Consider the following 21,591-nt stretch of genomic DNA (forward strand, 5'->3'; position numbering starts at 1 on the left):
AACAAGGGGCCCCTTAATTCCTCTTTGCTTATTAAAGTTGAAAGTACGGTAATATTGACTCAGCTATTTTCTGAAGACCAACTAACAGTGGGGGAAAAAAAAAAACACCCTGCCAAATTAAAATGAGCACTGCACTTGACAACACCAAACACAAAATGGAGAGAAACACTACGGTGCCAGGTAGCTTGACCTTATGCAGCCTCATTCGCAGATGTATTATGGGAAAAATTCATCTACATCCTTGAAGGAAACTAAATATGACAGAGTTCTGTACATGAACAGGAGAGGGATTAGGGTCTTATACTTTTTAATCTTCTGGGTATGTAATCTGACAAAGGGAAACGCTTTTTAGTCTGTCTAACCCTCTCACATACCCTGCAGTACTTTTGTTTTCACCATCTAAGTGGCTGGTGCTGAAAAGGGTCTAATTTGCTTTGTGGGCACAAAAAAACAAGCTTTTGGCCTTCACGCTTCTCTGTTATACTGTGACCATTTGCGGTGTTTTGTCTTTCTGCTATATTTTAAGAGATACTTCTAATCATAATTTTTCTTATTTTAAATTTTACAGAAAATAACAATGGATTTATTGCGTTCTTGTATTCTCCTGCAGCCCCCAGAGTTCTTTCACAATATCCTGAATGAGTAGGAAGCTACTGCTTTTCCGTTTGGCCCCAGTTCTCTTTTTAAAGTTAACCTAAAAAAAAAGACAGCAATTACAAGAAACAATAGCCAACACAGGAACAATGGGAAAGCACCATTTTTTATCTCTGAGACTTTCAGAATATGTTTTTTTTTACCAATTAGTTTTCTTTTCAAAACAAAAGGAGACTTCATTAAAGCGCTCAGATTCCTCTCACTGAAAGTCTGTGTCCTTGTACATCTTTTCAAATGCACTCCCCCTGCCTGCTGAATATCTTTCAGAAAGTAACCGAAAAAAAAAGTGACATTGTATTCTATCACCCAGTCATTAATTTAAAGACAAAAAAGTTTTAATTAGACATAAGAAGGAAACTGAGGGCAAAGAAAAGACAATTCGTGAAAGCTCTACCTTTGTGTGCCAGAGACATGTTAAATGAATGTGAAAGCTAGTGGCGGATGGCTTCTTTCATTAAGAAATAAGAATGAATCAAGTCACAAGTGCCACGCATATATTTTGCTTGGCTCTTCCCTTTACATATCCACGCTGAGCTGTAGTTGATAAAGATTAAGCAATTAGAACATAACATTTTATCAGGCAGCCTTAATTAAAAAGCAATATTTCCATTATAATGTTCCCTGTCATGCAAAGCCCATTTCAGCAGCTATGCTACAAACCTAAAACAGAGTCTCATCTGAAACAAAAGGTGTTGCTGTACACTGTTTAGGTAAGAACATAATGAAACGCACAAGCTCTAAACTCAAATACCCAAGGATTAATTTCCACACTACACAATGACTTGTATCTTAGTGGAATCATAAATCAAGGCCAATGTGAGTAATACAAAGCAAATGGGGAATACCCACAGTCACTGAATGATAGCTTAATGATTACACTGACTAAACCACAACAAAAGCAGGATTACTACTCTTCTTTTCTATGGGTTTACAGACCACCTGCTGTCCCTGGCATGATAAAGATATCATCTTTATGAAAAAAACTGAATTCTGGACTGTCACTACTCTCAAGCTGCCAATACAGTGCCATCACAACATTTCTGGAACAGATGACAATATACTGCTCGATGGGCTTTTCCATAATCTCTCTCGCAGACATTCCATGTACCTGGCCATAATTTTCAAATGGTTGTTTCATTAAAGGGCAAATGGTGTGTGACAAGTTAGATTTCAGAGTTAATTTAAGGCTTATGTTAGCACATAATTAGTGAACAAAAATCATTTTATGGTTATGGTTGTGAGGCAACTAGAGATATGCTAGCTTATTCTGTATTTTAGTACTTACCAATTTTTTTGTTCCAAAATACAAAAACAAGAACATGAATGAAAGGGGCCTAGCTAGAAATTAGAGGCCTCCTAGCTAGCCATGGGTACAGTAGGACAGTGGCCAGCTGGGGTTTGACCAGTATTTGAACCCCCCAGTCTTCAGGTTATGCGTCTGGAGAACTGACTTCTTCTTCATTCTCTGCAATTATTACAAAGTTCAATAATGGACACAAATTTTTATCTTGGCCAATTGGGGAAATTTGACCAAACACAAAAACATCTGATTAAAAAAAAAGGAGTTCTAATATTAATAGGTATCATTTCCAGTCTTAAAACATGCAGATGTGTTTTTACGGCATACTTTTGCTGACAGTAACAGAATTGTATGTCATTGTTTCTGCTATGTTGTCCACAGATGCAGTTGAAGTGGTCAGCCTGAAGAGCTACAGTGCATATGTTTAAAAAAGATCTGCAACATTCTAGAAGACTTTTTCCAGGTGTTCCTGGAAGCTGCTAATATCTGAACTGTATCTTACTGACATTTTTCTTCGTTAAAATGTAAAGACAAATTCTCTGTTTTTGTTCTTGTACCCGTCCTAGTTTTAAACTTCCATTAAGCAGGAGTAAAACAACTGTCCGCATATACACACCCTCACCTACTTGACCTGGTTGTGTAAGAGATCCGTTTTTTGCTGTCTGAGGTATGGCTGAGTTGCGGAGGAACTTCCTCAAGCTATGTGTGTATCAGACAGACTGATCGGCTCATCTATTTTTGGAAAAAGGCACAGGAAACAAGATTGGACAAAATAGCTTTTCATTGTGCAACAAAAAATGTAATCCTCTCACAAATATTAACTATATTAATAACATGACTTAGTGCGAAAGAGTATTAAACATACATGTACAAGAGTATTTTTAAGACTTCTTTCTTTCATGCAGTTGAAAGATCTAGTAAAAAAACTACAAAAAGTCTTATGATAGAGTTTCCTGGACATATCTCTAGAATAGTGTGTTAGTATTCACATGATTTTATAACCTTTGGACTTTTATACACAGCATGATAAAAGTCTTTAAGTTGACCATTGAAGATTGTATCTCGAAGAGTACATCAAGAGCTCCTGAATCCTAACTGTAGCATTGTACTCACTACAACTCTGACATTTTAAAAGGTATCTTGGTCTGTTAAGACAAGTAGAACAGGCAGACAGGTTGAGTGCAGTAAAGAGGAGATACACGTTACAAATTGCAACACAGTGAGCTAGTATATGTTTCACACTTTACAACAAAGCAGAAACAAATCAGAAAGTTCTCAGCGCAACTTAAATGAAATTCAACTATGAACAGCTTTGAACATTTTAAATCTGCCTTAAAATGTAATGATGAGAATTCTGCCTGCCATTTTTGTGGTTTCTGATTTAAGGTCACGTTTAAAGTTTGACCTGTTGTAGCAAAAAATTCCAGGCAACAACACACAGCTTAGTAAATTAAAGCAAGGACAAGACACATTACACAAGTGAAGCATCCATTTGAATTGATAATGCCTACAGAGCTTGAGGGGTCTGTACACAGAGTATAAAACTTTAATTAATGCATTGTGCAGGGTTGCACAATAGGGTAGGAGGATCTCTCCTAATGTATACCTCCATAGCAAACCTATCCAAATTACACTTTTTTGAAGAAATATTTGTAGTGAATTCAGAGGTACATGTTTTGCCTGTAGGAAACCAGTCCATCACAAATTTTTGCCCGATAGTCAGCAACTTAGCAGGACTAGGTATAAGGTCTGCTCAGAAGTACAGGGGAAAATCAGAAGCATGAAGCAACAGATACCAAGCTGTGTGTTGGAGAGAAATGCTGTAGCTTGAAGTGACTGGGCAAAGCAGGTCAAGCTTTTACAGACAGACAATGGCACAAACAACTACTCAGTTTTGTATAGTGAACCTGAGTCTGACTCAGCGTAGCGTCATAACTTCATACAGTATCATGAGATTAGAATGCACACAGCACACTGAAAATAGAGAAAAAAGGCCACAAAGCATAGATGCAGTATCAAAATGAAAATAAAATGACATTTGCTTTTATTTTTAAATGCAATGCTTCTACGCTTTCAAGGAACAGCTTCATGACTGCTTAACTCGATCTTCCAAAAACATAATGGCATTCTGAAATTAATGACAGGCAACAGAGACAGTGTGATGGGTTCTAATTGCTTCAAAATGTCCAGAAGGACCTCTATTATCTATTTAAATAGTTTCGTGATATACAGAAGCAGAGTATACAGTTAGCACTGTGATTCCTGTACTGTTATGCCTCATTATTTCATCATGACAGCTGCCCAACTGCAACCTCATATAAATGGCCTCTGCTGAATAAGTTATCATACAGTGCACAAAAGGGGATTTCTTCAACGAACAATTCAGCGTGTACACAGTTTATTCTAGGTGGCCAAATACTAAAACATCATCCGTCCTAAAGTGACAAAAAATACAAAAGCAAATGATAGCATCATCACCATAAAATGTTTTTAAAAATAAAAAAAGAAAAATAAATAATTAAGAATAATTAATATTATTTAGGGAATAAAAACATTCCCTGAATGTTTTGTGGATTCAGTGTTTCCAGTTTCTGTCTTTTGTAATGATCAATTACACAGTGCTTTGTTTTACACTGTTTGAGTCTGGATTAAAGTCAAAGGTAATCTCGCACTGCTAACAACATTTAAATTGTCTGCGTCATTATTTCTTTTCATATAGACAACAATCCCCCCCAGAAATGCCTTTGATACTAATGATTGGCAGGGGAGGTTGAAGTTTCATTTTAATCTGGGCCTTAACCTTGGAACAAGAAGGCTTTTCTATTATTTCTAAGTCTCAAGCACTTTAGGATGTGTCTGGCAAGAAAGGCGCTATAAAGAAAGAGAGTCACTCACGACTGTTATTCAGTACTTGTGTGTCTTACTGGAACTTCTGGTTTAATGCACCCCCTCCCCCACGGGGGGTTACAGTGGCTCTGATTTGTCAGTCACTCAGCACTAGATCAATAGTATCTGTACCCTTGGAGTGGCACTTTAGCCACTTCAAGAGTGAAGATACTACTGATCTAATGTCACAGATGTGAAGGCCTGTGCACATGTTGCAGACAATCAAATAATCAGGAAATGCATGGGTGAATAAACCTTCACTTTAGTGTCATAAACATGAAATACATACATATCTGTATTATTATAAATGACGAGAAATACAATAATTAAATTGCTGTTGCTAGGAATGTTGTTTCTAATTTTACAAAATTAAAAAATAAATGTCAAAAAACATTTTTAATTCTGCTTCATATACAGTATATAGTCAAGGTAAGCTAACAATATTTGCTTATTAGGGCTCAGCAGTGTGGTATAGTTGAACCTTAACTGGTCTTAATTATGAGAATCGGCATTCAGTTACAGGGTACAATGTCACTATGAATTATGGGAAATATGCAAAGTAATTTGCGTTTGTATTACTGTTGGTTAAGGTAATTCCTTGTGTGCTCTTGGTTATGAACTATTTCTGTAGCTGCTTTCTTGCCATCAGAAACGACGACCGATATAAGCAGTTTCATGACCTTTGTCTTGACATGTACCAAAAATGACCTTATGTGCATATTTAACAGTAATTTAAGTTTTTATTTCAAACTGTTAAATGAAAAAGTAAAAATGTTGGTTCAAAGTAGTACAACCAGTTAATAAAATGAAGAGCTGAAATGGTAGCCAGTATCTGTGCCAAAACCTGGTCTCAAAAAAATATAGGCTCTTTGAGGTTATGCCACCATATGAAATTAATAATCATATCATCTAAAAAAATCAGCTTTGAAGGACCCCAAACCAATACTTTTATCTTTATAAGTTCTATAAATGTGGTACTGTAATAGCTAGGTTATTAATAAAAATCAAATTAACCATAATCAACCTTAAGAATTATGATAAAATTATGCATAATACTAGTTATGCAAAATAATCAACAGAAATGCTCTCACATACAAATACACACATACTGTAGATGTACAATCCTTTGTGATAATTATGACATCACAATTTCCATTCATGTTAAAGTCACCTTAAAGTGCACAATATATTTTTTCTAAACTGACCTTGTTACCAACTCATTGGTGTACATTTTACATACATAGAGTAACTGCCTAATGTTTTCTCCAATATGCACATATAACTTACACTGGTAAGAAAGTAAAATAAAAGCACCCTGCTTTTAGCATGTGTCATGGAAATGAATGCCATTATTTCTGTGGCTACAACACATAATTAGCCTGCAAGGCTTCAGATACAGGCTTTCTAATAACATGTCATTTCTGCAGCAGCCTGTTTCTTCAAGAACTGCAGCCCCAGTGGATAAAATGCAAGCAGCCTGAGGATAATAACACTGCAGACCTTTCATCTTTTGTATCATGCTGAAAAAAAAGTTTAGTGCTTCTAGAGGTATTTTTTTCTTCTTTTGCAAACACACGACCTATAAATAAAAATGAAACTAGAAGTAATGAAAGAAGTTCAAAAATAGGCAGAAAAGACACCAGAAACCTGTCTGTGAGGGGTCAGAGGTTTAATTAATGAAACAAAGAATGACAGATACCAGTGTGCACCTGCGTGAGTGAAGTGATCTGGAATTTGAACGACACCACTGTGAGGTAATGCATTTGCTCTGAATAATAAACAGGCATCTGAAAAACAGAATACATTTGATTCTTTTCTTCACAAAGCACGTTAAATCCGAGAAAACAGGTTTAAGAGTCAAAAACACAAAACAACTCCATAAAACGGAAAAAAAACTCAAACGGATTCACACAGCATCACAGGGATTGAGCATTTACTTCACCATGATGTCACATTTCTGCAACAGTTCTAGTTTCAGTCAAAAGTCAAAATCTGTAACAGCGCCAATTAGTTCAACAAAGAGTTGCAACTTTTTTTTAACACATAGCTGTTGGCACTGCATCATGATTTGGAATTTAGCTGAATGAAATAGCTTGCAGGATAAATGGACAGATGTGCTTCAGGTTGTTTGCCAGGAAATGTTAAAATGTTCACAGACAACCGATAGTTAAGACTGATAGTCTCCGAAGACCACGAGGTAAAGATATCAATGATATATATCAATGATACTGAATAAATTCATAGAAAGGAAGAGTACAAATGTAGTACAAGGAATTATCTACATCAATATCGTGAAAGAGATCAGAGCGAGCTGTGAGAGAATATCCTATGGGATAGAAACCCACCCAAGGGGAAGAGGTTTTAATAAAATAAGATTCTCCTCACCTGGTTCTTGGTTATAAAGTTGAGTTTAATACACATTTAATAAACCTGCTTGGCTGAATAATAAGTTAAAGATAAGAAACAAACAATAAAGCCTTATTTGTATTTTATTGAATACTTTGGCTATTCTTCTGCAAGAAATTTAATCAGGAAACTGTAATATCGAAAATAGCATCAGAAAAAGCTAGATTCAGTCTTTGGCAATAATAAGAAGAGAAATGACTTACTAATTTAAAAGTAATTTTGAAAAGAAATGTATTCAACGAAAAAAAATTAGGGACTCATTGTTCTTTTAGTTGCGCAATTATTTTCTAATTTCCTTACAATACAGGGTTCAGTACTTACAGCACACTTACAGAAGTATTCTGTGGAGAGCTTTTATGCTTTAGTGACATCAGATTTTTCAGATATCAGATATTTATATACACATGCCTGTAAAAGATAGTATGATTTGAAAACAAAAATAAAATATGACACTTTCATTACAATCAGGAATAATACCTTTTATACAGCATTAACATGAAATAGTTATTGTCAGAAATATGAAAATACAGACATTAAACAAACAACAGCGACTACAGTCTACAGCTGATTTGTGAACCATCCTCCAGTGAGATTTTTAAAAATTAGCAGTTCAGTGATCAGTCTGATCCACTGTTGAGAACGCTTCTAAACCCAACTGCTTCTAAAAATACACATTTTATTCAAAACAAAAATACGTTTCTCAATTTTTCTGACAAAGAAGGCATATGCATTTTATTCTCTTTTTTAAAATTTCCTTACCACAACCTTTGAATACGTTTTAAGCCATTTCCATACAATAAGTCTCCTTAACCAAGCCATGCTGTCAAGATGAAATCTATCAGTGGTTAGCAAATTCTTGCTTGCGGTAAACTAACTAAATAAAGGTTATGGAGTTCATGCCTTGGGGTTTAAAGAAAATGGTAATTTGTTTATCCATTATTTGTAATGTCTTCCATGGCATTTAATTATCCATTGCTGATCCTAATTTAATAGCAAGGCACCCAATCCAACATCTTTACTTTGTTCTTCAATTTAAAAAAAATACTGGCATGCTAATGTGGTGTGGAAGTAAAATTTATTTGCTTTTATCCACATTATTAACTATGCTTAAACCGGATTTTTTTTTTTGGTTTTTGACAGTTACCACATGATTTTATTGTCTTATATTGTATGATTAATCTATATCAGATGAGAAAAAAGAAATAAAAACGGAGGAACTCTAGAATTACTCTTCCTTAAATTGATTTCTTGAAGCTGAATTTATAATACATGGCCAGTGGTCAGTATTTTGATCATCATAATTACCTGTTTTGGACTGTGATTTGGACAATGGCAGAATTATTCGCATGTGGGTAAAACCAATCACCTTTCCCCACTCATTTTAGCCTAAAGTAAACAAATGAATACTGCTTTTAAGATTAAGGGTATTTTTTACCTACAGTACAATTGTATGCATCGTATCGGTTTGTCTCACATTAAGTAAAATAAGAAACTAGGATGATCTGATGATTTCTCAGTTGTAGTCAGTTGCCCTGCCACATTATACCCAACCTAAGCAACATTTCAGTCCCAGGGCTTTTGCACTCCAAGCCTGCATTTTAATGAGTGCACAGCATAACATAAAGGAAAAAAAGGAAACTAAATAAATAAAAGAATAAAAACAGACTGAACTATAATTTGTTATATCTTTCAGCTCCAATTAAAAATAATATTAAATCTTTTTGTTAGACTTCACTACTGACTTGAAGAAGGCCCCAAGACTCCCTCAATTTGCATCCTTCTGCAACCCACTGGAATTCCTGCATTTCATTAATTATATGACCTACATATCAGATCTTTAATATTCCAAGCTGGAAGAAAAAGCAAACCTAACCAATACTAAGGAAGTCTAAATCTGGAAATCTTCAGGACATCATCTTTTTTCAGATGTCTCCAGGCTATGCTCTTTGATCTCTTTTCCTGACATTGTTTGCAAATTTGTGAGTAACTAAAGGACTTGGCAAACAACAGTGCAAAATTTAATGTGCATCACTTCATGCTATCAACGTGACATCATAAACTTTTCCTTTACAATTTCATGTAAACCAAAAAACATATCTGCATGATTATGTATAGAATATGCCACCCTAAACGTTGTCATTGTTATCACCTTTAAGACAAAATAATGACCCTTAATTTTCAATAATTATGTACTCACACTTATATGTAGATTACACATACATAGATACATGACAAGAGATGTCTACAGAGTTGTAGATAGAGATATTGGTATCCTGTATGTTAAATTATCTACTGTAATTCACTTCAAATGTTTACCACTTATTAGGCTTGAAGGCTGTACAGTAAATGTAGATTACAACCTCCTATGCATTCCAAAACAACCTCTTGCCCTGTCAGGCGCTTAAATGTTTCATGTTTAGTCACACAACTCTGGAATGATCTTCTAAGGAAATCACGGTTCATCTATGTATTTTTAAACTATTGAAACAACTACATATTAATGCTCTAGGTTTCCTCAATGTTAAATTTTATTGTATGTTTTAATTTTTCTCAACATTTAATTTAATTGTAAGTTGCTGTGTTTAAATTGTTTCTATATACAGTGCATTGGTAAATTATTAAACAAAGGCATATATTATTTTAGAAAATACACTGTTACCATTCAAAAGGTGTCAATGATAAATATAACATAACATTTACATTAATTAGAGATCACAACACAATATTATATTTAAGAAATTTAAAAATAGTCTTGGTCAGTTACATATCATCTATAATTACATCTACAACTGTATATATATTGCAAACTGTTAAAATGATGTTAAAGAGAAATGAATATTGAATATTTGAAACTAAATAACTAGCTGTAAAATTATAAGGTTTTGGTAGGAAAAATGAGAGAAAGTGATTAATCTGCAGAAAAGGGAATGGAACTCTTCACATAACTCTGTTTTGAGAGTCTATTTGTTGAACCTAATCAAAAGAAAAACTGTTTTTAATTAAAGTCATTTTCACATGACTGTGTATTTGGAAGAATTAGACAATGAATATACAGTAAAATGACTGGCCGAACTCTCGACAATCAATCATTTTTAACTCCTCCTTGCAAATGGAGCCTGAATAATTGAATACTTGTTTCATTCAGCTCTAATGTCAACTTATAATTAAATAAAAATACCAACTTACAAACACAGCATGCATGCGGGTTGCAGAAATCATATTCTGTATACATGTGCTCACTGATGTCTTATTTGTTTTCACGCACAACAGTTCTTTAAAAAATCATGGTGTTTTGTGCAACACCATGAATATGGAACTCTTTCAGTGCAGTATGTAGCCTTTTTTCAGTCTGTCTGAGAGATAAGGCTTGCCTTGTCTCAGCCACATACCCATTTCAAAGGGAGATTCACAGAAGGATTTGACTTTTGATCTGCGTGGCGACTGACTCGACCACCTGCATGCTATATCAGCCCTCTCTGAGCATGCGCCCACTCCTTCAAAACACAACGCCGCTGTGATCCAGGAGGCAAGGGGGTTGAGGGGACACAGGAGAGCTTGTGCTGCTCAGCCCCTTCAAATGCTGGTACCTACTCCAAATCTTTACGCTTCCTAAATAAATAATGATGAAAAATAAATAAGATACAAACACTACACAGGGGCTGTGAAGTCCTCTCCCACACATAACCCTGTTTTTAAGAAACATAAAAGTTAACCGTATCAGGCTCAAATAAATAAATGCTCTACTGTCTTAACGCTCTCGGACGGAAAACAGAGAAAAACATTGTGTAGTCCATTCACTGGTCGTACCAGGACTACTCATCCCTCTAAGGCACTGGTACTGGTCTGTGGGGCTTGAGAGCTCTTCCTGCACATGGGTTTGTCCCCTTCTATATTAAATTGTTTATTGAGTCCTCTGAATCATAATTAAAAGAATAACGGTGTTGCCAGCAGGAAGAAGGTTAGACAGTAACCAGCTCTAAAACTTTTCACCACAATTGTTAAATAAATTGAAGTAATGCAATAAAATGTGTGAATATCACCTTATAATTACAACCATCATCCTCATACTTACAGACAAATTGAAGAAAAAAAAATAAGGCCATCATATAAATATACAAAGAACACAGGACCTTTTGTTTCATATGAATAGTTTAACCTCACCTCATTTCTTACTGTTTTCTTATATTCTTTTTCTTATAAATGACTGAAAACTCCTAATGCTTCTCATTCCATGTTGGCGGAAGGAAAATAAAAGAGCCAGGCTCTTATGTCATCTGGGCACCACTTTCATCGACATTATAAATAACTTGATGGAGTTCAATACTCTTTGTAGTCCCTATCTGAGAAGTTTCTGTGATTCTGAGGTCTGCTCGCAGAGTCTGCAAGCCCCTTTGGGATAACTCAGCCCATGTTTCATTTTATATAAGATAAGCGCTAAAGGCACTTTTCTCCACCTTGTCGCACGACTGCAGGATGGTGGAACTGGAAGCAATTCTGTGGATTTGTCTGCTTTACAGTCACTTTAACTTGGAGTATTTAGACACAGACATGCACACACTGACTCAAAACAATATTCCAGTTCCGTTCATTTGCATCCTATAAAATAGATGCAAAAGTGCCTGTAAGGCACAGAACTCATTCCGGTGAGACTTAAGCATTAGGGCCCCCCATCCCTAACCCTGACCACCCGTTACTCAAAATCACAAGCTTTTCAAGCACTTTATGTTCCATTGCAGCTTAATAAGAATTTTTACCATACAGCACTCTACTGCACCAGTACTTCAAAATTAACTTGTTAGTCCATGGTACTTTTATGCTTACATGAAGCTTAAGTGATGCCGTGAAACAAAAGAATCTGAAGGAAAGGGAGTCACTATTTCTACATGCACATACGCTCTGTGGCACAAAATAGCTGTGGTTTTACTGTGAACTGGTGAAGTCAATGTAATATGTACAGTACCCCCGTCTTATTATGCACTTTAAAATAAAATAACATTTCATACACTGCTTGGACCCTTATAACCAAAACAAAAATGAAGCTAGCCCTAAAACACAGAAGCAAAAGGCAATAATATTAATCAAACAGCCAGACCTCACAGATGCATGCAATTTAATGAATGTGAAAGAAGAGGGGTATTCAAGAGAGCCTTAACAAAAGACAATGGGAGAGTTTGTTTTCTTTGTGCTTGCCAGTTATAAATGACTTTGAAAACCTATACAAACTCAATATTAAGAAATGCTTTATTTTTATTTAAAATAGCTCGTCTCTGCTTTCATACAAGAGAGGCAGACTCTATCAAGCATAAACGCAGCGAAACGCATTGGGCTAGAAAACTCATAAATCCTGATTTGAATCCGCTAACCTGAAAGCCAAGCAAAGCCATGTGTAGCCGTATATTTCTAAATGCTACGTCTGATTAAGTCGTCCCATTAAGTGACAGCTGAACTTTAACATTAATATGATATTATTTAAATAACTGCATGTTATTTACTTTACACTAAAAATGATGAATGATTTCTGGACAGCTCCAATGACATAAAGCAGGCAGGCCCTCTAATGAGATTTGACAAAATGGAGACATATGCAGAATATTGGTTACAGTCCGCATCACCGGGGGCCTTTCGGCAAGCCGTGCTGGTTTTGATTGTCTACAAGCATTGAAGCATCTATTTCAATTGCTACTTCCTTTCTGCCCTGGATTTTAAATTTAGCTGGTGTCATTTACATATTACTCTTAATAAAAAATTTAACGTTACGGTTCAGAGACAGAAATGGAAGCGGTTTGTAAAATGGAGACGTGACAGACGTTAAACTGAACCTTTTTTTTGCTTTTTTTAAAGCCTCCCTTGTCTGTGTGGAGCTATTTTTTCATTAGGCTTTGAGAAAAGGATAAAGCCTCCCTCTGAAGTGAAACTCAAGGAAGTTCTACCAGCCTACAAAGACCTGCATAGCTCCTATATATTGAAGGCTTCTTGTAGTGTTAGACAGGATTTTTCCTTGTTTTCTCTTAATGAAAGAATTAACTATTTCTCCTGTTGCAACAAAAAAAGCCTCAGAAGATCATGCACTTAACTGTTCTTCAATAAAAAATGGACAACTCTGAGGGTAAAAGACCAGTCTCCTCTTGATGTATTATGTGATACTTGCTTTTAGTTAACACACAGGTTGTATATATATCTGACAGGTAAGTTATTGTGTTAATTCACTTAAAAAATAAAAAATAAACTATAGAAATCAAAGTTTTTAACAGTGTAGCTCATGTATTAATGCAATGTTGGAGGCAAATAAGAATATGAATTGTCATGCATGGAATATAAATTGTCAATGTATCTATAAATATAGTGGTTAGAACAGTCAAAGCAAGAATCATATCTGGTAAAATTGTCAAAATCTTAGTAAGAGGCCTGTTTAAACTTAAAATATAAAAGTACAACCTACTAAAGACCATAGAGAGATATTTTATCTGTTTCCATAAGAGAATATTCATTAACTATGACCTGGAGAGCACATAGGGAAGTAATGTCACTGTTTTTTGAAAAAGGGAAAGGGCCCTACCTTCTTCTTACCTGCGCAACATTCCTGTCAGGATTCGAGAGCTCTTCCCCAGATTTGCATCTGTTTCACGAAGCTATGCACAAAACAAAAACAAAAAAAAATATATAAACACAAAACAAAACTGAGGACGCCTAATTTCTTGTCACACTCTGAAACAAACAAAAAGTACACAGCGTTTAGACAGAGACACAAAAGGAAATGTTGTTCTCTATATAGGTATAAGTTCATAATCTGTTCCCAATTCCCCCTATTTTCCCCACTTTGAAATTATCAGTGACCTCACCTCCAATGGTGGCCTTCTACTCTCAGTGAGATCTGCACAGTGATGTTTCTGTGGTGCAGAATAAAAATCAACCCCAAGTGATTTCACCTCAACGATCCCTGAGAGCATGTGCACCAATCTGGAGGTTCCCATCAGTACCCCAGGTAAGACTGAGAGCTCAGTTATGCCAGAAATCAAACTAGAGGTGGTCGACCTGACACTCATAAGATGTGCTGGAGGTGTGACACTTGGAAATTGCCTAGAAATCATCTTTTAGGACCATCTAAAAACAAATCCTTTTGCCTTTTATGATCCTTTCCTGAACAGATTTAAACCAGACTGGTATTAATTTAACGACAAAAAGCTTGCAAAGTAAAAAAGGTGCGGTTCTTAATGTGTCTTTTCTGACGGTACTACTGCCTGTCATTAGTTAGCATTTTAAAAAGACTTTGAATCGGATCAAATACTGATAAGGAGACAGCGTCTTCTTTTAATTGCAAGTATTCACTTAATTTCTTTTCATGTTGTACATCTGTTTTCGTTTTATGAGTTTGTGATGCAGTATGTCACATTTCACATGGGACCTACAGGGAACATTAAGATGCAGAAACTCGGGAATTCTAACTGTGGTTACAGCAAAGTTCTCTACAAAAACGAATCAGCTAACAACCTCGGCCTCAGCAGCTGTTCTCTTTTCATTTTTTTAAATTTTAAAATGAAGACAAGAGGGAAACTAAGCATTTTACATTAATAATCACTCATTTAAATCTATCCTATCTCATTACTAAAGCTTGGGAAGGCACATGTTAGGAACTTACAGTAGATTTGGTATAGAGGCTATGGAAGGTCATTCAGGTCAGAATCATATTATTTACAATTTCTATTAGTATTACTATGAGTTAAAATTTGATTTAATGATGCCTGTGGTGAAACATTTAATTAGTGTCCATAAAAAAATGGGTGGAAAATTGTGGAAAAGAGCTGTGCAAGAGCTAAAACTATTCCAAGTCAATGCAGGTAAAATCCAGTTCAGAAGGAAATGTAGAATTTAAAGGGATGATAGTTTTGCAGGAAAATGAGTGCTTTTTCCCCATTTGCAATCTAAGTAATGGCAGTGTAGGGAGGTTATCCAGAAGATATGCGCTTTTAGAAATTCATCCATTATAATATACCAGCTCATCAGTGGACATTTTCCCAGAATGAATTAATAATTCCATTTTCCACATTTTCTCAGTCAGTAATATAAATTAATATAGTAAAAATGAAAACTTAGTAAGCATGATTAAAAATCCTTTTGGTTTAGTACAATTTATCAAATATATTAGAACGACACTGAAAAGCATCTGTAAAAATATGTAAACACCTTATAATGGCATATTAACACATAACGCTACATTTTAATTTAAATTAGAATAAACAGCTGTCTAGCTCTTCAGATTTTAGTGAAAATTAGAATAAAACGGTGGGACAGCAGACTGCAATGCAACTGAATATCTTCTGTAAAAATGACAATTAATTTGTAAGTTTGTTAATTAATAAATGTTTGAAGAAAAGCACTCACCAGATCCCGCTAAAGGATCTACAATATACAGCAATTCTACTCAGAAGATCCATTTTGGAACTTGTGATTAGTTTCTCAAACTGTATACTGCTGAATCAAAATCATTACACCATGTATCAACTCCCTGTGTAAGCATCAGGTGCTACACCAGATGTTTAATGAAGAAATTACCCATTAAAAAATTAATAGGTATTGGTGGAGCAGTGGTTAGCTTTGCTGCCTTGGGGCCAGGGGCCTGGGGTGCTATCTGCGTGGAGATGATATGTTCTCCCCTTGTTCGCATGGGATTCCTCTGGGTGCTCTGGTAAGCTTCCACAGTCCAAAGACATACTGTCTGACCAGAGCACCCAGAGGAATGTAGGTTAACTGGCTTCTGGGAAACCTGGCTCTGGTGTGAGTGTGTGGACGTGTGTGGTTCCGTCCACAGTGTACTCTGCCTTGTGCCCACTGCTTACCAAGAGAGGCAGACTGTTTTTTTTAAAGAAATATTAAAAAGAGCTACATCCAAAATTGACAAATAATACCATGTTCGCCAAGAGCTACAAAAGAAAAGAAAAAGAAAAAGACATTGTGCTGCTGATAGGTGGTAGACCCATCCTGAAAATACATAAAACAGATTCTTTCTCAGCATCTCCTCAAGTCAGTGTCTTAACACCCCTACATCTTGTACAACCTCAAACAAAACATTCCTCCAGTGTTGACAGAAAAACAATCTAAAAAGCAAACAAGAGTTTTAATGTACTGTAGGAACAAAATATTACAATAGTTAAGGTGGTTAGTCACAAAAGCTTGGTCATGTATAAAAATCTTGAAAAACCTTGACTCTTCTTTTCAGTGGCTTATGACAGATCCACTCCTAAGCTCGCTGTCTGCATATCAGCATGGTTCAGGCATAGAACAGTGAAAAATGTCAGGGGACATCTGTACCCTATTTTTTAACCTACCATATAAATGCTTTAAACTATGTAATGCAATATGGTGGCTTTAGTGGTACTACAAGATCAATTGCTCCATATTTAGAAGGCTAGAGTTCACATAATGGTGAAGCACCAACATCCTTCAAAGGATGCTCAGCACATGAGGCAGTAACAGGGACAATGATGACTACTGCCAGGACAGATGGAAAGAGGTATGGTCTTCTTGAACATCCCTTGACAGCCGGTGGCAAGAGAGCTGTGGCTGTGTGGTTAGCAGCTTTCAAAGCATTAACTGATGAATGGCTCATGTGTGATTTTAAATGAAACAGAAATGATAGTAAGCTGCTGCAAAATGCATTCCACCAAAATTTTAAGCTCAAAGACCTTCAGTAAGTCTGGTCAGCCACTGACTGGACTTTGAAACGAATGCTGCTTGCTCGAAACCATTACAGCTTTATTAATTTCAAAGTCTGGTTGGCATTAAAAAAATGGCACCATTTCTCTTATACACCATCGCTTTAAATGCGTTAATCAAATGCGTTTTTCTCCTATCACTGAGGGATGTCCGAACTATTGACTGCCGTGAAAGGGAGCCCCAGAGCTGACATGTACCAGAGAACCCCTGGTCTCAGATGCTGCGTCTCTTTTTTCCCCGTTCTACTCTAATGTATTCAGACCTCATGAGATGAGAGCTGCAGTGTCCTCCACCATTAAATGGAGGTTATCTGATCACAGTTTATTTGAGGTTGGTCTGAATGGGGAGGTGCGCCTGAGAGAATACTCTCAAAATGTGTGTGTCAAGAGCGCTGACAGTGCTGCTGACAGGGAACCGCAAAATTCTCAGTGTAATCAGCTTTCTGTGATGGGACCGTCCCTGTGAAAATGCGAGGAGTTCTCTTCAAAACGCCACAGGGCGTCATGCACTATAAAATATCTGGCAGCACGAGATAAAATCCAAGACAGCTCTCGCTGGTCTACAGCTTCTTCGCCACAGATGTGGTTTGGGTGGAATTAGGTTTTTGGCAAAGAAGCCAGTCCAAGAGCCGCCTGATATCTTGCTCTCAAGGATAGATACATCCCAAGGGACTTCCCAGTCTTCCTAAAAATACTTTTTTTTTCCCTCAACAGCAATTGCAGGGGCCTGCATGTATCGAAGGAGCAAACAAGCTACAAGGCCAGAAGACTGCTTCTATATTTGCTTTTTTGCGATGGAGTCAGATTCTAAATGGGCTGCATCGTTGCGCAGGCATTTACAATTATTTAATATTGTCTCGTATGCAGAGATTTAAGCTAAAGCCTTAAAAAGTGAGGCCAAGAAAGGTGAAGGACACTTCCAGCAGACAAAGGGGCATATGTTTTATTTCATATTACAGTATATTAACATTATAGAAACAGCTACAGCATGGATGGCATCACTTCATTTGCAGGTCAGGGATATGGATATCTAGCAGTTAGGTTTGGTAAAAGCACGTCTTCCTGCTGCAGCATACCTCTTTACATGTTCATTATTCAGCAAAATGAAAAAAACAACTATTTGTATATGTATTACTAATGGAACAAGATATAATCATCTAATAAAATCTAAAGGCTTAAAATGAAATTTTCTAATAAAATAGTCAAAGTATGCTCTTTTTATTAACCCCATATTTACGATTATGTATAAAATATATATAATATTATATATAAGCCTGTATTTAATATATACAATAATGTTTCATTCAGAAACTTTAGAATGGCTTAAAATACTAATTCTAAACATTCTTATTATGTTTCACATCTTCAATGTGTGAAAATCTGAATCTTTACAAACGCACAGTCTGACACCTGCGTTGCATTTTGCTCCGAGCCAAATAGATTCAATCAGACATTTCTGATCATTGCAGCACACTTCATGTCCAACACAACTTTACGTAAGAATCAATCTTTTAGATCAGTTTCAAGCATTGTGGAGTCAGAGATCACTGCCATGTCACTGCCAGCGGTCTGGAAGAGCCAGGAGAGAACTACAAACTCCAGGATTCTCCAATTCTCATGTGGCAGAGAGAGAGAGAGTCAGGGGTCATGTGAAAGGCAAATAAACTCAAGGAAAACAAAAAGTTTTTTTTTCCAATGGACAGGAGAAAAGGGGTCAAACAGAAATTCATGCTGGCCGTCGGGATCAGACAGTGTGATGGACAACAGGAAAAGAAAAATTGAAACTTCCTTGGGGAGGAAGGAGGCCAAAGCTGGCAATGAAGAGCAGGAATGAAGATGATGAAACACAGACCACTGAGATACAAGAGGCAAGACTGGTCATTTCTCAATAAAAAAAGACTTTGAGAGTTGGATAGCAGATTGATTGTCCACAGATAGGGATGAAAAAGTGCTCTTGATTATATTGAAGAACCTGTGTCCTGTGTGTAAATAAAATAATATTTTGCCTAATTTTTGTGTCTGGCTGCATTGCATACTCACCCCACCTAATACAATAATGATGGATCCATTGAGCCAGCTTCAAAACAACATGTAACAACATGACTGTGATAAGACTGAAGTCATGCTTCTTAGCACCCCCCATTAACGTTGTAAATCTAACGCAGTAACCCTATCTGTCTAATGGCACTGCACTTGAATTGCAATGGAAATTGAAGATCTTGGGGGTGATATGTGATTCAGACATGACATTTGAACCACATGTACAAAATATTGTAAAAACATAATTATTCCATCTCAGAAATATTGCCAAACTATGTCCTACATTGTCTCCGACTTTAGCTGAAAAGCTGGTCACAACATTTGACTTTAATGCCTACCTGGAAGGCATAGCACTGTCTCTTGCTATCACTCTGATTGTATTTTTCACAACGTATAACCTTCCACAAGTTAAATACAAGGCTTCATTCAATGCATGTTATACTATGGGGTTTCCCTACAATGAAAATCACAATCACTAATACAACTCGAGCCATATACCTTATATACAGTAAAGAAGAAAAACCAATGCTGAAAAGAACATTCAATTTAAAGCCTTATTTATGCATGTCAACATTTAAAAAAATGTTGCTGTATGATTTATCTTCTGAGAATTCCCTGCACTATCTTCTAAAGAACTATATTAGATTATTTCATTTCCATTAAGAATGTTCATTTCATATTAATGTAAGAATGTTCATTTCACAGCAAATGTTATGTTTGCTGCTGAACACTACTGCCTTAACTATGTTGTTTTTTTACACACTGTAGATGCAAAACATACAGTTTAACACTCATGTTACAACTTCTATCGCAACATTTATATTTTTACCAGGCAAAACATCCTTTGGGGAGGGCCAGCCTAGACTCATGGGAGTGCATTATTCTCTGTAGACAGCAGACCTTTGAAAGGAAATGTTTTATTTCCTTTGAAATAGTCTGCAATGCCAACTGACATGTTGTGATCTTTAACCGTTCTTCATAAAAAGCATTTCAGATGGCCCCTAACTGGGATCTGACAATTTTACATCTGCCTAGTAAGGACAGCTATTGGAAACATATCACAAAAGGATTGGATCTCTCTTCTGATGGAGAATGAATCCACTGTTAGCAGATGATGTCTGAGTTCTAAGAGCATACCACAATATGGAAAGTGGACGACTCTAGCTTGTGTTTTACATGAGGAAGAAATGCTTGAGAAGGCGTGCAGTTGTTCAGAGAGAATATCACTTCTCTGATGTGCCATGATCATCCGTGGTATGAGCCTTCTCACCCATGGTATGAGCCTTCAATACCTCAATTTCACAACTGCATTAAAAAAATAATTTAATTTGCACGGGGAGAGCATCAGTCGTAATTTCCTGAAAATCAGATTTTATTTTATTCTTTTACTTATTATTTTGCTTTAGGGAGTGTGCTCTTTATATTGATAAAAATGCTTCATGCATTCAATAGTATCACTTTTATTTTGTTCTTTTTGCAAAATTGGGATTGGAGATTATCGTTTGTTTTGTGGTGCTTTACAAATGTGTTTGAAAATTTCCAAACATTTCCAAACTAAAATACAATAAAAGCTAAACAACTATTAAACAAATAATAAGACTGAATACACAATCAATGTCTTGGTTAAAGAAACACAAATAATTTTATTTGAAACAGAAATGCTAATTTCTTAAATATCTATTTTAACCTCACAACAGTCCTATCAAATGAACCATCTTCTTTCAGTGTGGTAAGGTTTAGAATCTGGGACTTGTTTCTTCATATTTCTACAAAAATATTAAATTAATTTATAAATGAGGCTATGTACCCCAGATCCTAAGAAAAGGTCTTGTGTCCATACGATTCAAACTGTGTACTATGGCCCTACTGCTGACTCACTGTCAGTTACTTATCTTCTTTTGGTTGAGAAGTAAAATAAAGGAAGTGACTTTGCACCAGAAGTTATTAATGCACAGTTGATTCCCCCCTTACGAACTCAATGAGACAAAAGCTTCCACATTTACTTCATGAGTGCCAATACAGCACGTGTCTCATCAAAAAGTGTTATGGAAGACAGAGAAACACAGCAATAGCTTAATGCAAGTTGGGGCTTTCAAATGTAGGCTCATGTTTCATATTGTGTATATGAATATATTGTGAATAGACCTTGAGCTAAAATATCTGGAGTACAAGTGACTTCTTGCTGCATGAACATGAAGAAGATATTCTTATCCATCGTACGTAGCCAAAGTCATAATCGAACATTCAAAATCCAGTAGTATATCCAGATCTACTTCTGAATTTTAGACTTTGTTTTTGTAATACATAAATACATTTTTAAATACCATATTTTAAACTCAATATTTCTGATATTTCTCAATTGAGAAATGTAACTCAAATGTGCTAGACAGTCATCTTGTACTCTTGGAAAGTTTCACATATCAAATTAAAAGAACATTTTGTGATTTTACATTTTAATTCACCATCTATGTATAGTCTATATTAGTTAGACTGCACTCTCACAACTGTCCTGTGGACATGCAACAAATAAGGAATAACAAAAAAACTTCAAAAGGAAATAAAAATAAAAAAAGCAAAGCAGAATTCCTAAATGAT

The 21,591-nt window shown here is 35.9% G+C and overlaps 1 protein-coding gene across 4 annotated transcripts in view; it reads right to left on the minus strand.

The window, feature by feature from the left end:
- vti1a (vesicle transport through interaction with t-SNAREs 1A) overlaps positions 1–21,591 on the minus strand; it is a 178,956-nt gene that overhangs the window by 51,418 nt on the left and 105,947 nt on the right. For 2 of the 4 annotated variants that reach the window (XM_088917403.1, XM_088917402.1), the window contains one exon: positions 13,814–13,875. In XM_088917403.1, coding sequence (XP_088773529.1) covers positions 13,814–13,875 — 62 coding nt within the window. Of the gene's footprint in view, positions 1–13,802; positions 13,876–21,591 lie in introns of all 4 variants that reach the window. The other 2 variants (XM_088917405.1, XM_088917404.1) reach the window with 1 other exon arrangement.

The sequence above is a fragment of the Atractosteus spatula genome, chromosome 5, assembly GCF_055471065.1.
Source record: "Atractosteus spatula isolate fAtrSpa1 chromosome 5, fAtrSpa1.hap1, whole genome shotgun sequence".
In the NCBI taxonomy this organism is placed as follows: Eukaryota; Metazoa; Chordata; class Actinopteri; order Semionotiformes; family Lepisosteidae; genus Atractosteus; species Atractosteus spatula.